This window comes from Platalea leucorodia (genome assembly GCF_965183815.1).
Source record: "Platalea leucorodia genome assembly, chromosome: 2".
Taxonomy (NCBI): Eukaryota; Metazoa; Chordata; class Aves; order Pelecaniformes; family Threskiornithidae; genus Platalea; species Platalea leucorodia.
The window spans coordinates 3508500-3524630 of NC_138824.1; the positions used below are offsets into that span (position 1 = coordinate 3508500).

A 16131-nucleotide genomic window follows, 5' to 3' on the forward strand; every position below is an offset into this window, starting at 1 on the left:
TCTAGTATTATTTCAAATCCTAGTGTCTGCTGTCTGGTCTCCAGCTGCCATTGCAAAAGGATCTGGTCCTGTGTCTTATTTATCAGCTCTGCCTGTCTAGGGCATCCTAAATAGCATTAAGCACCTATGTTTAGGCAGCTGAATTGTATCACAGATATCTCCATTTGGGTATCTCTGTGTGCACCAGGCTCCCATCGCTTGAACTGAGACCTTGCCAATAGCCAGTGAAGTTTAGGGGTGACTATGCTAGCCAGATGTAGGCACCCATTTTAGGCTCAGCTGAGTCATTAGGCTCCTTGGACTTTTGGACTTGATCTCCATTAACTGTAATGGGAGCTGAGATGATACCCAGCACACACAGAAGTATCCACATGTAGGAGTCTAAGAAACACTCCTGGGAAGGGCCTGTTTCCCTTCTCTGACTGTTAGGGGACCTGTCTGGGTGACTGTCTCAGACTGCACCTTACAGGGCTATATCTAGCCAGATGAGTCCCCTTTTGTGCATCACTGTGGGTATTCCTCTTCATTTGGAGGCCAGCCTTGACTACACATAGGCCTTTCCAAGCAAAACCCACTGATGCAACTCTCACTTGCATGGAAATACCACATCAAGAACAGAAGGAGAGATCACCTGTCCCCCATAGAGAGGATGTGCTTTCTGCCTGCCACAGCTTGCAATCCTCTTTACCCAAGACATAAGGTCAGGTTGACTGATCCTACACCACTATGTAACAGAACAGCACTGATCAATGTTTTTAACATGGGAAAGGAGTGGAAAAGACATGAATTATGCAGAAATTGTTTGATTTTAAACTCATGTTTGCACAGACCAATCCAAATAATGTCCCTCCCTGGAACTGTATATTGAGGTGTATTGTGTCAGAATTGCCTGGCCCGTGTCTCTTCCATAGAAATTTATTACTGAATGAATTTGCAAATTTGCAAAAGAGGGTGAGCACAGTGCAGAAGGTGAAAGCTTTCCTAAGCCCTGTTTGACAGCTCAAGTGTCATACGAGCCTTTTGACAGGTGTCTTTCAAGGGCCAACTTCTCCCTCCTGGAATATCAATCACTATATCAATATATCAATATCATCACTAAATAGGCAAAAGCTTCTTTCACAAAACCAGGTGCCATAGAGTAAAATCTCATTATTAAAGAACATTAATGAATTTCCCTTCTGTTTTCACTTTCAGATACTCCAAACAGCTCTTACTTTGACAGTACACGTGTTTTATACTTGCTACAGCGAATTAGTTGTGAAAACAGTATCTTTCTTAGCTTTGTGGAGTCTGGCTTGCCTCGTTTCATAAACGTATTTGCAATAACCAAAGGTTTGGCAAGTGGTTGTTGACTCTTATTTATCATCTGAATGATAAAAATCTGCTCTGGTTGCTCTGATGAGAAGAGCTCAAAGTGAGCTTGAGAAAGACCTCTGTGTTTTCAATGAGCACCTTCTGGTGGTAATATTGATTAAATTACCATATCTGCTGTTCTCTGTAGCCTTGCAGGAGAGAGAACAATTCCCAGAAGTTTGTTAGAAGCCAGATGTTGAACAGTCAGTAAAAAACCTGGAAGAAGAAGTGGCCAACAACAAAATTGTTTGACCTTGATGAAGTGTGCTCTGTGAAGTGCCTACAGGCCAATGCTGGCCCTTTGCAGAAGGGTACTTCTACTCACTGGGAGGCTTTGAAAGCAAGTGCCTTTGATACCACTTGGAGACTGGGAAGGAAACAGTGATGTGTTTTAGGCTTTGCACTGCTTAAGCGATGTACTTTTCCTTCCCTCAGTCCCACTTTTGCAGGAAGGAGAGTTCATATCTTATTAGTATTACTCAGCTAAAGGAACTGCAGAATGTCTTTCTCTGCATCTCAGTTTTCCAATATCTTGGCATTCCATTTTCATCCTGCCTTGGGATGAAAAGCATAAAATGTTTTAGATATGCTATATGTGTGCGTATAAAGCAAAACAAAATGTTCTTCCAGTTTAGATTCGGAATTGCGAAGATGACATATTTTGACATTTTGAACAGAATCACATTTTGGCATTTGGAAACAAATATTGATTCATACCAAACTGTTTCATTTCAAAACTGTCATTTCAGATGGAAAATAGCATTAAAATGGCATTTGCAGCTGAAATGTCAATTTAAAAGAAAATGTTTCAGCTTAAGTTGACATACAGGAACAAAACATTTTGATTCAAAATTTCCCCTTGTGGGGGAGTAAAAAATATTTTTTATTGTTGTCTAAAACATTTTCTTCTGAATTGCACTGATTTTCCTGATACTAGAGTTTCCTACAACAACAACAAAAAAATCTATTTAATGCAAAACAGTTAAACAATTTTAGCACTTGGCATTATTGTTCGAATCCAGGCCCAAGTGCAGCCGGACATGTTTGTGCTGCCATGTAGACCTAGCTAAAATATTCTTTGGGCTCATTCTCGTGACAGATGCTGATGAAGAGCTGGGCACTACCATCACCATCACTTTCCTCCCCAATGGACCCCTGCCAAAACCCCACACATACCACTCTGAGCTGGTGCCCAATTTCACAAGAGATTATGGTCAGGATTTGTCTGCCTGCTCAGGTTCACCCCCTGCAAGAGCTAAGAGGCTTCATCAGTTATATTGCTTTTGGCTGGAAGGGAATTAAATGGAGGGTGTGAGCTCCTCTGCTGGGTTGGCTTCAAGGTGTCTGTCCTGATCTTACTAGTTCTTTGCTGTGCTCTTCTCAGATTTCATCCTCTTCAATACTTATTCCAGCCTCCTTCATGCTCCCTGGCTCTTTAAAGGTTGCTTTTGTCAGTGTCCTCTTTGTGTCCCTCAGGACAGATCTGAGTTTCCTGGTCAGCATGTCTGGCCAGTTGTGGCTGTAAAACAGAGAAGAGAGGAGGAGTTAGCAACCCTGCTCACTAAGGAGTAGCCTTTCGTTTTGCATCATTTTGTGTCAGACAAAGCAGAAACATTAGACGTTCTCAAAGCCATCAAGAAGCATCAGACAAGGAGGGATGCTGGTAGAGAACTGCAGGAATGTGGTGATCCCAGTAGACCACACAACTGCTGGAGCTGTTGCATGGGTTAATGGGATACATAGACCTTTCATCCAAGGATATCCACTTTACAAATGTAAATTACATTTACATAAAAAACAACCAGAGGGCTTCAGCTGCTCCTGAAAAAACATTCCTAACTATGCATCACAAGCCTCATAAAGCCGCTAGCTGGTAATAAAAGAGATTCCCTGTTAATCAGCTGGGCTTCTCTGGGTTTGAGGTCATTCACTGCCATCACTGAGAAATTTGAAGGTCCAGCTGCTCTGACAGCCCCATGATCTCACCAAGCCCAAGACAGGATGGGCAGAGAACCAGAAAGCCCTGACATCCATCTCAGATCCAGGTGTGGTTTTGCTGCCTTAGCCTGGCACTGTTCCTGACAGAATAAGTTCTGCTGAGTACCAGGACTTAAGAGCTGGGCTAACTGAGAGACTACATCTAGATCCAGGCTAGCAAACTGATGTGATGCAGCTGAAGACGATCATTTGCTATGATGCTCCAAGTATCCATGATGCCCAGGTTCTACCATCTGTTGGCGGGCACAGATTTATTATAACATAGTGGGGGTTTCAGAGACAAAACAAACATCAAGGACTTTAACGGTTGGACTCGATGACCTTAAGGGTCTTTTCCAACCTTAACGATTCTATGATTCTATGACTTGTAGAAGGCCAGAAGCTGAGTGAATGGCAGGGCTTTAGGTAGGTCTCAACTCTGCAGCTGTCCTGTCCTACATAAAGCATTGCATGAAATCAAATTTGCTGTGTATAACAGAAGAAAATATCATTCCAGCTGCTGTAAACCAAAAAGCACCAAATGCTAAGCCATACCAATAACACCATTGCGATTATATAGATATTAAAAAGAAATTGTTGAGAAATTGTTGTGTGTATACATATATATGGTTTTAAATTGTACATACCATTGTTGTACAATGAACAAGCAATTACTTTATAATAGAAATATATGTAAAACTGACTACATGAAGGAGGGTTCCTGTAGCAACAGGATAAGGGGTAATGGTTTTAAATTAAAAGAGGGGAGATTCAGACTTGATATAAGGAAGAAATTTTTTACAATGAGGGTGGTGAAGCACTGGCCCAGGTTGCTCAGAGAGGTGGGAGGTGCCCCATCCCTGGAAACATTCAAGGCCAGGCTGGACGGGGCTGTGAGAAACCTGATCTGGTGGAAGATGTCCCTGCTCATGGCAGCGGGGTTGGACCTTAAAGGTCCCTTCCAGTCCAATCTGTTCTATGATTCTATGATTCTATCCCAAGAGTGCAAGATAAGAGGTCTTGAAAAGAGGGGAACTAACATTATTAGGCCCAAGGACTATTCACACTAATGACCAATTATTAATATGAAATTGTTAAGCAGCCTAATGAAACTGCCCTTAATGACAGCACAGGATGAGCTGTCTTTAAAGTATCTGTTAGATATCTATAAAGTATATAAATATACTTAAAGTGTATATATGACTACAGCAAAGTCAATTAATAGCACTGGCACTAGAACCAGGTATGCAGGGTTGACCACTCTGACACACTGTATTGTAGCACTGCATATCTAATGCTTTTTTGTTATCATTCAAGGGAATTGTATTTTATTATTTGACCTAAGGTTCTGCAGATGATGTTTGATGGTCTGGTTACTGGTGCCTGAGGACTGCCTATTAAATCTGGATGCAACAAGAGAAGAGCCAGGACCTCCAAACTCAGCACACATCATGTTCCCTTCACTCACATTCAGTGTGAGACCAAGGGCAGCCAAGGACAATCAAGGGCAAAAACCAGGAAAGGGATCTAAAGGCAAATTGCGGAATCTTAAGAAATCACCCAAATGTATCAATCCAATGCAATTTAGGATTCAGTGGAGGGTCCATCCTGAAAATTCGTTCATTGAACTTTATGAGAAAGAGCTGATGCCCTTGTCAAAGATGATCTTAAATGTTTTGCAACCACTAAGGAAACAAGGAAAAGAAATTTCTTTTTTTTTTCTTTTTAGGCCTTTCTGGTGTTGGATGAAGAAGATATGCCTTCCAGTGTGTTGCTGGGAGATGTACCTGCATACCAAGAGAGAAGAAGTAGCTGATGCAAAGTGGAAGAAAGGGGGAAGAGAAGAAAGATATGATGGGGAAAAAAATCAATAGAAATGATTGTTTGGTTTCTGCAGTTCTGGTTTTAATCTTTGGAGAGATCATCTGAGATTATCCCTGCAGTGGGGCTGAAGGAGTAAACTGTAATTGTAGGGATTTCTGTGTAGGCATAGGTTTCACCTTTGAGGACAGAGAGAATCTCTATCAAAAAACCTGTCCTGAATGAGTTTTCAGATCCTAACTGCTGGTCAGCTATACCTTGCTAGTCTATAGCTTGGCCAGCAAGATGCAATGATTTGGGTGTTTACTGCATTTCCTGAACAAGAAAGAATCTTGAGGGCTCTCCTGTCACTAAGCTGAGCTCATGGGACAAGAGGTCAGAATAGAGGGAGAGGCAAAGTCTTGAGGAAAAAAAAAAAGAGAGAAAATAACTTAAAAAATTGAGCCTCAGTACTTTTAGGTGATCGCAGGCTGGTCCTTTGTCCATCCAGGGCACACTACCTGTATGCTTATAGATCTAAAGGTCAGCAAAGAGCAATACAGGTGACTCTAAGATCTATACACCACGGATCCCTCCATAAACACAGCAGCTGCCAATCACACTGGGGTGAAATCTCACCCCTTCGAACTCCACAATGAACTCTGACTGACTTGCATGGAGTCTAAGTCTCATCTCCAAAGTGAGATCAATCTAGGGACCACAGGGAGTCATTGACCTCTCTGGGGGACCATTCTCTGCTGGGCCTTGAAGGAAAGAGAGAAATCTCTTTCTCGATATCAGAAGCACTGTAAGATGCTAGGGGTGGGATTCAGCTGCCTGAGGATACTGCCTAGCAGTACTTGAGATGCCATGGTTTATCCTACGTGGTCTTCAGCTGCTGTTTCATCTGCCAGCCTTGCACAAGTGTCTCTGACAACCACAGTGCTCTGGGCTGAAACCCACTTGCATGAGTGGGTTAATAGGTCCATGTTAAGATCACAGATCCTACTTCAGGACAAAGTATAAGGATCACTAGTGGTAGAGCCAAGAGGTTTATCTTCAGGTAACTGGAGGTGCACTGTGGTGTTCCTCATGCTTTGCTGCACATTTTTATCAAGAACTGGCCAGAACCTTCTCTTTGAAAACAGGTGCCCACCAAGGACAGCAGAGTCCACAATCACTCTTTCAAGGTTAAAGGCTTTGCTTCCTGAGCATGAGGAGCACAGTCTTGGCCTTCCTCTAGACTCCAGGCCTGATGAATATGCCGAAATATATAAATACTCTGAGATGGGGATCCTATCTTGTCGTAGCAGGGACCCTGTGAGACTGTTAACAGTTTACAGTCTTAGACTAATGGGACTGTAAACTGGGTGAATGGCCTATAGATCACAATATCTGAGATCCCTGTAGAACGTCCCTTTATTGCTATCAAGGAAAAACAAGGTTGTTGATGGCATATCCCCTTTCATCATAAATGTCTAAAATAGATTTGCTGGAAACATCACTAAACCACCAAGCAGGCACGTGGGAATAAGCATCGGTTGAGGACATAATTGCCTCCATTGAAAGCTTCATGCACACAAGAAGGATTGAACTAGGATGGTTGAAAAGCTCCAGGTATAAACACCTTATTGATTTTTCTGCTATTTCCCATGAATTGAGCCAAGTAGGCTAATGAGGACCTTCTGTTCTCTATAATGTACTGCTAATCACCCTTGCTTCAGTGCAGAAGTCTACGTCTGTGGGTGATATACGCACTAAATGTTTTTGTGTCAGTATATGTGCAGTTTTTGTCAAGCAGGGTTAACCCAAGTGAGAGACCCTCTTTGGCTCTGTCCTTGGAGGAGCAGCTTGTGCTTATAGGTGTAGATTGGCAGGGTGGTCTTCTGTGCCTTGGAGCTTATATTTAGCAGCGAGTGTTCACATATGGTAGTGCTTATGCAGATCTCTGCACAGTGTGTCCCATATCTAAATCTTTTTTTTTTAAATGAGGAATTTCTGCCCAGCTCCTAGAATAGGGAGAGCCTCAGACAAAAATTTTAAAATCTCTTAAGGGAGATAAAACAGCCTAGTAACACCCTCTGAAGCTTTAAAATTTGTGGTTGGGAAAGAGGAACACAGCCAAAATTTCTCTGCTGGGTTTTATTCTTGTGAGAAAATTGGATGGAGCTTTAGTCTTTAGAGTAATCTATCAGCTTGATATGGTGTATATCTTAGGGGTTTGTAACCAGCCTATATCTAGGCACTCTAGGTTTTCATTCACCTCTGTCTTTTTCTAAGAAAGTAGAAATTAAGTAAAAGTTAGTTCAGAGGCACTGAGCAGAAGCATTATTGCTGCTTTCAGAGATATTATTAAAAAAACCAACCACACAGCATTTCCATGGGACATCAGAGCCTCTATGTGCACATGTGGGTATGCATGCTTATATGCCAGCCTTGCTCTGGTAGCACCTATTTGATCAGGCACCTCAGGTCATGCTCTTATACTCCATGTAACTTCTGAATTCCAACCAAATCATCCTAAATCCACATTTATTTCTTCTACCAATAAGTACCATGCTGATGAATAACAGAGCTGCATCCTGTTTCATGTCATGAGATATGGAATTACACTAGGCTGGAGATATACATTACAGGAAAGCAACAATAGGCAATTTGGATTCTTCCAGGCTTGAACTCCAGCTTTATCTCTGTGTTTACCATCGACTGGGCTCTTCCTGGTACAGTGCTCATCAACATCCAGTGGATCGATAATACACTACAGGTAAACACAGTAATACTGTATATCTTTCAGGAATTAATGTGATAACAGGTCATAAATTTGCTAGGAAATTGCCCAACAAGGCTACTACTACCTTTAGACAGCTTTGCTGCTGTTCCGAGCACCTTTTTTTAATGAGACAGTTTAAAAGAATAATACATATTTTTGACCAAAAAAAAAAAAAAAGTTGTGACACTAAAACCAGCAAAGTGCAGACAAATAACACATAAGCAGACACTAAATAGCAGAGCTACATTGGGACTGTCCTACAGCTACTACCTCAGATCTAGGCCCTTTTGCCAAGGAGTTTTTCAGCTTTCCTCCTTTTGAACTCTGCAATTTCTTCCGAGGATAACCCGTGAGCTCTACACCTGCAGTGAACATGTATGCCATTAGAGAAAGAACCAGTTCAGTTTCATCTGCAATAAAGAACAGACCGTAACGGAGACCAAGTGAAAGGTAAGTGTCTTCTGGTGCAAAAAAGGAAAACAAATATTGGGCCTGGCTCTGATTTTATTTATTCCCCTCTTGTATCACTTCAGCTCGACTTATTGCAAAGGGTGAGGTTAGCTAATTTAATTTAAAGTGTCCTGAAGTTAAGTGCCTGCTCTGAGGCAGGCATCTTTTGTAATCTGTATAATCGGGCACTTCCAGAGGGCTCTTGGCACATCTTAGACACTTCTCCCAGGACGAGATGAATGACTTTGTTGACTGAGGAGCACAAACTATATATCTGTCATGGCTGTATCCAGAATCTATTAGACAAGATAAATCCTGGGAGAATTATTCCATTATTCCTCTGATCCTCTCCCTCATTCATCAAAGGGAAGAGCAGAACAAAACTGCTGTGAAGATCTTGCCTTTGGTTAGTTCAGCTCCTGCCTCAGTGCCTTTTGATCTTCCAGGGGTGTTGCTTTCAGAAACTTTCAGCTTTCAAAACTATGGGCACATTTCCAAATGGAAATCCTATTTAACTGTCCCTGGAGACAGTCAGTTTTCCCTGAAAGCTTAGCACAAATTTAATAGCCTTTCCCAAAGGAGATCAAAGTCAAATTTCAGCTCTTTTGCCAATTCTGTTCTACAAATGGAAACATCTAACCAAGCTGTCCTTCCATGCCTTACCTAAACCCTCAGCTCTGGGAACATCTTTCCTTTTTATAGAAACATTGTTCCCTGTTCATAAGCCCTCCCGTGAGTGCTGGAGCCTTTAGGGCTGGGTCCCAAGGACAGGGAAGCCAGGAAGGTATAACCTTCCCATAAAACCCCGGCAGCTGAGGGAGCTGGGGTTGTTTAGCCTGGAGAAGAGGAGGCTGAGGGGAGACCTTATTGCTCTCTACAACTACCTGAAAGGAGGTTGTAGCGAGGTGGGGGTCAGTCTCTTCTCTCAAGTAACAAGCGATAGGATGAGAGGAAATGGCCTCAAGTTGTGCCAGAGGAGGTTTAGGTTGGATATTAGGAAAAACTTCTCCATGGAAAGGGCTGTCAGGCACCGGCACAGGCTGCCCAGGGAAGTGGTTGAGTCCCCATCCCTGAAGGTATTTAAAAGACGGGTAGACGTGGTGCTTGAGGACATGGTTTAGTGGTGGACTTGGCAGTGCTGGGTTAAGGGTTGGACTTGATGATCTTAAGGGTCTTTTCCAACCTAACCGATTCTATGATTCTACCTTGATGTGCTGAATGAGGAATGGCTTCTTCTGGGAATCTGCAACTCAGGTGGAATTCACCTCTCTGAAATTCAGCTACATCTGCAACAGAGATGTCTCCATCTGAGCCAAATATCTTGGGCTCTCTTCTGAGCCAGTGGAAGGAAGCAGGCACTGCTGGACCACAGCAAGGGTTTATCCCAATGTAGATGTCCTCTGTGGAGCAGAAGAGCTACACCTGGAAGTGCCTGTTTCACTGCATTGACTCTAGAAGATGTGTAAGATTACCAGCTCAGATGGAGGTGTCTACACTAGAGCTAAATAACTTCTAATAAGATTAAATCCAACCAGTTTGAGGGGGAAGAGGAATACTTTGTCTCCAGCCCCTTTATGCAAGAAGTGGCAAAATTCAGCCACAGATGGATAAGCGTGAGGGGCTTGTTCTTTGAGTCCACCCAGCAGGACTTCATCCACAGGGGAGGAGGTCGCTGCCTGGTTCTGCACAATAGCGCAGCAGGTGGTATTTGGGGATCAAGAACAGTACCAGATTGTCTGAAATTCACCTCTAAACACTGCTCACACAAGTATCAAATAACCATTTGATAATGCTTTGACCTTCATCCACAGCACAATAACAAGAAGAAAGATCCAGTGCTAACAACACATCTCCTGAACTCACTAATGTCTGAGCAACTGGGGAGAGATGATTCTGCACCCTCCATCCCAGCCTCTCACACAACCCCTCTGTCTGAAGTCAGCTGTTATTTTTCCAAGGTCCTCTCTTCCCACCACCTTGTTTCCAAGGCCAGCAAGAGAAAATCTGTAAGGTCCTGCACCCGAGCTCCCTGGACAGTTAAGGAATTTGCCTTCTCTTTTCTGAATATGGTGTTTTACAATGATTTTTTTCTAAGCATTGAAAACACAAGCCTCTGGCTTGAAACTTAGGCAGCCAACACAACTTCTAGTTCCCAGTTACAGGGGGAAAGGCTGAGACTCGTAGACAGAGCATCTTTATGACTTGGCTACATTTGTACCTTCTGGTGAGAACAGCTGCAACTCAAATTGCCTTGAGACCTAGGTCACACGGATGCAGACATAGTCTTCTCTGCCCTCCTTTATCTTTCTCTTATCCCTGCTTGACATAAACCCATACGCTGGAGCAATGCGTAGCCTATTGCAAGGTGCAGGTATCCTGGGCAGCTCATTACGTCTCAGCTCTGTGGTCCTGCTCCAACCAGCCCTGAAGCCCTTTCATCGACTGCTTCCCGCACACCTTTGTCTTTAAACCAGTCAGGATTGTCTCTGGGGTTACTTGTTTCTGAGGTGGTTTATTTTATTTTAACCCACGTTTCATCGTACTCCAGTTTTTCTTACTATAGATGGCTGGTAGCTTTGTAGAATCAGTTGGCTGGTGAGCAGAGGAGGCTAAAAGCAGCTCTGACATCGTTTCTCCTCAGTACTCTTCCCTCTTGCCCCTCAGCACTGTTCATAAAAGAGCTTTTGGGCTGCTATGTAATGAGAAAGCCTGTTTAGATGGCACAAGGGAGACCAGTGTACCCTGATTGGATAGAGATCTCACTTGGCCAGCCCATGCATTGTGTGCAACACCTTAAAAATGTTCCTAGACTCAAGCTGACTCCAGTTTAGACAGCTCAGATCACTCATGACTGGGCTTCCCTCTGCTTCTCTTTTCAAGGGAAGTTTGGGTAGATCCAGGGAGAAACACCCTCAAATGAACTCCTGCAGCTAGGACCTACCCTAGGCAGCCTCTCCTGCTGTTGAACTGCTGATTGCTGCTATCTCTGTCCCTCTGCAAAGACATCCTTCAAAGGGACCTTCACCTCCCACTTCACCTCCCATTCTGTCTGGATGAGACAGGAGAAAACTACTGGGCACATTCAGGCACATCTGGGCACACCTCAGTCATGCCTGAGGTCGTACCTGCAAGCCAGAATATGATCCACAAAGCCAGCCAGGTCCTGAGCACAGTTTCAGAACTATCTTTCCCTAAATCCATAGAAATATCCGTGGAAGAAAGGGTAATGCATTGAATCTCATCTTCCAGCCGAACAATACTACTACCTGATTTTGCTTCCTTTCTGAACACTGCATTTAGGGCTTCTTGCTATCGGCAGTAATTCTCTAATCTAATATTCCAGTCAATTCTCCCAGAAACCTCAGCTTGCTCAAAAAGGGCTTGCTTAAATGTATCAGCTGGAGCAACCCCATTCCAAGTGAGAGACCCTTGCTCAAAGGGAGATGTCACTGGTTTTCATTCCCTTTCTCCACTTGATCAGATTTCAGAGAAAAATTCTTCTTTCTCACCTGAATTATGCCATAGCCATGACCAGAATATTCCTTTTTCTTAATTTTGCTGTTGTGTTAGGGGTTCAGAAATAATTTGAAAAGAAAGCCTTGATTGTTAAGCAAAAAGCATCTGTCCTGACATAGGGTGATCAAGCCTATGAGCCACAGGATGCTTTGATTTCCCCAAATAACTCTTGTTATATATTATATAAAGTTTATTTAGGAAATGTTGTGATGCTGTTCTATAATTCCAGCTGTGTAAGGACAGCAAAAGTTTTTCACTGCTGTTTGCTTCACAAGCTCTTTTATTTCTGATTTAAAAGTGCATTGGGTGAAAAACTTCAAATAGGAACCTGAATCGAAATCCTTTCACTTATCCCCCTGGAGAGACACATCAGCAGCAACAGCAACATTAGAGACTCTCTACTGATCATCTCCCATCCTGCCAGGGTACCTCAACATAGACAAAGCAATGAGAGTTTTGTATTGGGTAGAAGAAGAAACCATGTTGTCCTAATGGGTGTCTTTTTCCTGGCTCGTAAAAAGATGTTTCTCATCTGGTGTTGGGAGATGGATTCTTTGAGCATCCTTCGCTGCTTCTCACCCATTTCCTATTCAAACAAGGATCTCAGTGCTTTGTCCAAGGTTGATCCTCATGTATGTGGGGATGAGAGAGCTCAAAAACTCTCTCCTGTCCCTGGCTGCATCTTCAGTTTTTCAGTGATTTCTCACATCAGGTTGTACTTAATGTTGTGGATGGTGGCGGGCTAGATGATCTATCAGCCCTTCTGGACTTAGGACCTACTGCATGATTTCATACAAGAGAAGGGGTCTGGGTTTGATGATAAAAACCCAAAACTCTCATATGTTCTTTACCTGGGCGCTGGGTTCATGGTTAAAAGCCCTTGAGAGGACCCACAATCTATACCTTTTTTTATCTGATTGTATTTTTTTTTTCTATTCCAGTTAACTTCCCATAGTTAATTTAAAATAGTGTTATAAAGGAGAATTTTCCAGGTAAAACTGCCTCCTGGGATAGAGGACTCCTGCTGCTTGAAAGCACTGTATTCAGTACCGGAGCAAAGGATTTCTGAAACAGGGTGTTTCAGCTGGAAAGTCAGAAGACCGAGTATGTCACTCATCTCCTTGGAACTGCAGATGAACATGATCCTGGCTCTTGGTTTTCTTTTTTTCTGAATTTCATTAGTTATTGAATTTTTCCTAGTGCTAGATATTTTTTCAGTGCTTTTCCGAATGGATCTGTGATTTAGTCCAGGTCAGGCTTGTATCTGCTAGGTTTGTATAATCTCATATCTTTTCTGCTGTTTCGGACAAGAGGAGCATTCCACCAGTGCTGACAAGGTGCTGCCTGTCCCAGAGCATCACAGGATGCCAATTTCCAAATCCCACATTTATAAACGAGAAACTTCATGCTTTTTCCATGGCTGCTCTTCAGCCCCGAAACTAGTCTCCTGGAGTACCCTCAAAGAAACCTCACAGTCTTCCTTTAAACCTGTCTGACTGTGAAATCTCAAAAAAATACCTATCCTACGGGTAGGTTGCTGCTCAACTGCTCAGCATGCTTGTTTTTGCTATCTATCTCATCATTTTATGACACCTTCTCTATGTCCACCCCAATTTGCTATTATTTCCTGCAGCAGGCTTTTGTGGCAAGCTTTTTTCTTTGCCTTCTGTGGCTATTGCACAATGGAGCCCCAACTCACAAGATCCTGAGATGCAGCAATACAAATCCTAACAAGCTGCAAGGAAGAAGGAGAAATAATATTCATTACAAGGCAAACATCTTCCAGGGAAGGTGTAGAAATTTGCCTTGGAGCATGGAAAGGACTAAGGAGCCTGTTGAACTGCCTGCCCTGTTCTGTGTGATGCAAAGTTAACCTAGAGCTCCCATGTAAAGCAGGTAAAACTGAGATTTAACCAGACCTAGAAAGGAGGAGGTTATCCTTCAAAAAGGAAAATTCTCTGGGGCAGGAGCCAGCACTGCAAACTGGACGTTAAACTTGCACTTTCCCTGTGTCATGGGACTACTACTGAACTTCCACCCTATCCCATAAAAAGACCATGTGAAAGGGTTTCTTACTTGATTTCCAGTAAGCTTCTTGCTTCTGAAAACACATATACAGACCCTGAGCACCTTGACCTAAGGTTCATTTTAAGAATAGCCTTTTAGTTAATTTGATTTTATGCATGGCTGGAAGAAAGTAGGGGTGAGAAGAAGCGTATTAGGTCTTTTAATTGAACTCCTTTTCTTCTTCATTAAAATGTTTTGTATCCCGTGTGAGCCATGTCACCCGCAGCAATTGGGTTTTCAGAGTAAAGTGCATTTATCTGAATGTCCTTACACAACTGTAAATGTATGAAAACCTGGTGCAGACAGTGGAAATCAATGAGAGTGTTCCAACTAATGCTTCCAATAAGTCTGTAATTGGGATTAAACAGAGAGGTCGATGAACATCAATTAAATTAAAATTATGTAGGTGCAATAACTGTTCCTTTGTTAGTCATTTGGTGGTGGCTTGAGGTTTAATACCAGACAATCAGATGTAGTCTCTCAGCAATTTCAGCAATACCATAAGGGGTTGTTATCACAGTATTTTCCTGGACCATTAGTATTAACCCAATCACATAATTAAATATTCTTCTATATTTTTAAGTTTGCTAAGTTTGGTTTCTAACTTGCATATAAACTCACCTTTGTAAGGTCAAGGACTGTTCTCCAGGTGTAAGGTGCCAAGACTACTGCAAGCACAGTAGGGTAACGAAGCCTGATTTGTCCCTAGACATCTATGAACAGCTCTGTGAGCTGCTTGATCATAGATTTGCTCATGACTGCCTACCAGAACTGGGAAATTGCCCTCACGTGTCAAGAAATCCTCCTGCCAAGGACTGTGCTTACAGCTTTGATTGGCTGATGGGTTTTACGTCACGGGAAATAATAGAAAGTTAGGATATTTTTTTTTTATGTTACCTGCTGTCTTTTCCATAAACCACTGCAGTGAAGGCCTGAAATACTCCATATCTCAAGGGCTATGACTTATCATGGCAGTAAGAAGCATTAACAGACCATGAGTGAAACTAAGCTCATCAAGATGTCCAAGTCCATATGAGTTCCAGGACATAACTCATGGGGTCAGACACACATCCAGAGATTTTTATGAAGATGAAATAGGTTTTTTTAGGGTTACTTTGAGCCTTTTCTTCATACAGAACTTCCACCCCTAGGATCTGACCCTTAAATCCATGGCCCACAGGTTTGTGTTTCCATAGTATGGACATGAGACCAAGCACAATTTATTAACCTTCTCTTAATATGTACCAGCTCTCAGCAAGACCACCACAACTGCCCATCTGCAGATGTTTAGGCCACCCAAGTCACAAAATAAAGCATGAGAGAAACGCAAATGCTCATGGACCTCATGGAAAGGAAGACCTAAATAGAAGATGAGTTGCTTCAGGACAGGGTGAAAAGATAAGTAGAAGAAGAATCTATTCAGTACCTCCTTATTCAGCTCAAAAGCCTACAGATGAGGAAATTCCTATGGAAGTATATGAGGCAGTGACTTGAAACCACTATATTGGCCAATAAGAGAGAAACAGTTTTCAACTTCTCATAAACTGGCACAAAACCAAACCATGAAGATAAGGCTGGAAAAACAGGACATAATGTCTGATACCTATTTGATGATAGAACAGCCTATGCATGAGGCACTTCTCCAAATATTTGCTTTGCTTGAACATCCAGTTACTTCTTTCTGCCATTTCATATTTGACTTCTACAGGGAATAGGTTTCGTTTTGACCCTTCACTAGGACAGATTCAGTTTCATATAACTTTGCTTTTTCCTCTGACTACTCTCTTATTCATTCAACTGCTCTATGACGATCTATGGGGACAGAAATACTGCAAAAGAACAGTGAAGATCACGGCCTTGGAACAAGAGCAGAAGATCACCTCGCTCTCTGCAGTGCTCCTGGTGGATTCTTCTGAGGTTACACAAGGATGCTAGAGATCCCCTGATCGTGGGTATGTAGGAAATTTTTTTGCCTCCTTGTATTGTTCCCCTGGACCTGATGTATTTTTTGTCATTTACAATCCATGTTTAGAAACATCTCAGGCTTGCAGAAGTCTGACTTTGGCACACATGACCAGAGGACAGGCTCTTTGAGGATTATGGAAAGAACCTCAACAGTCAACAGGGGCCTAACACATGACTTTTAGATGGTAAAACCAGGATGAGAAGAATCTGCTCTCAAGGTAGAAGTCTTGGCG

The 16131-nt window shown here is 42.6% G+C and overlaps 1 protein-coding gene across 1 annotated transcript in view; it reads right to left on the reverse strand.

The window, feature by feature from the left end:
- Nucleotides 1-2733: 2733 nt before the first annotated feature.
- The window catches only part of GUCY2F (guanylate cyclase 2F, retinal), a gene marked incomplete at both ends in the record, with an annotated part of 45991 nt that continues 32593 nt past the window's right edge, over nt 2734-16131 (reverse strand). Inside the window, one exon of the mRNA XM_082304963.1 lies at nt 2734-2872. Coding sequence (XP_082161089.1) covers nt 2734-2872 — 139 coding nt within the window. The remainder of the gene's footprint in view (nt 2873-16131) is intronic.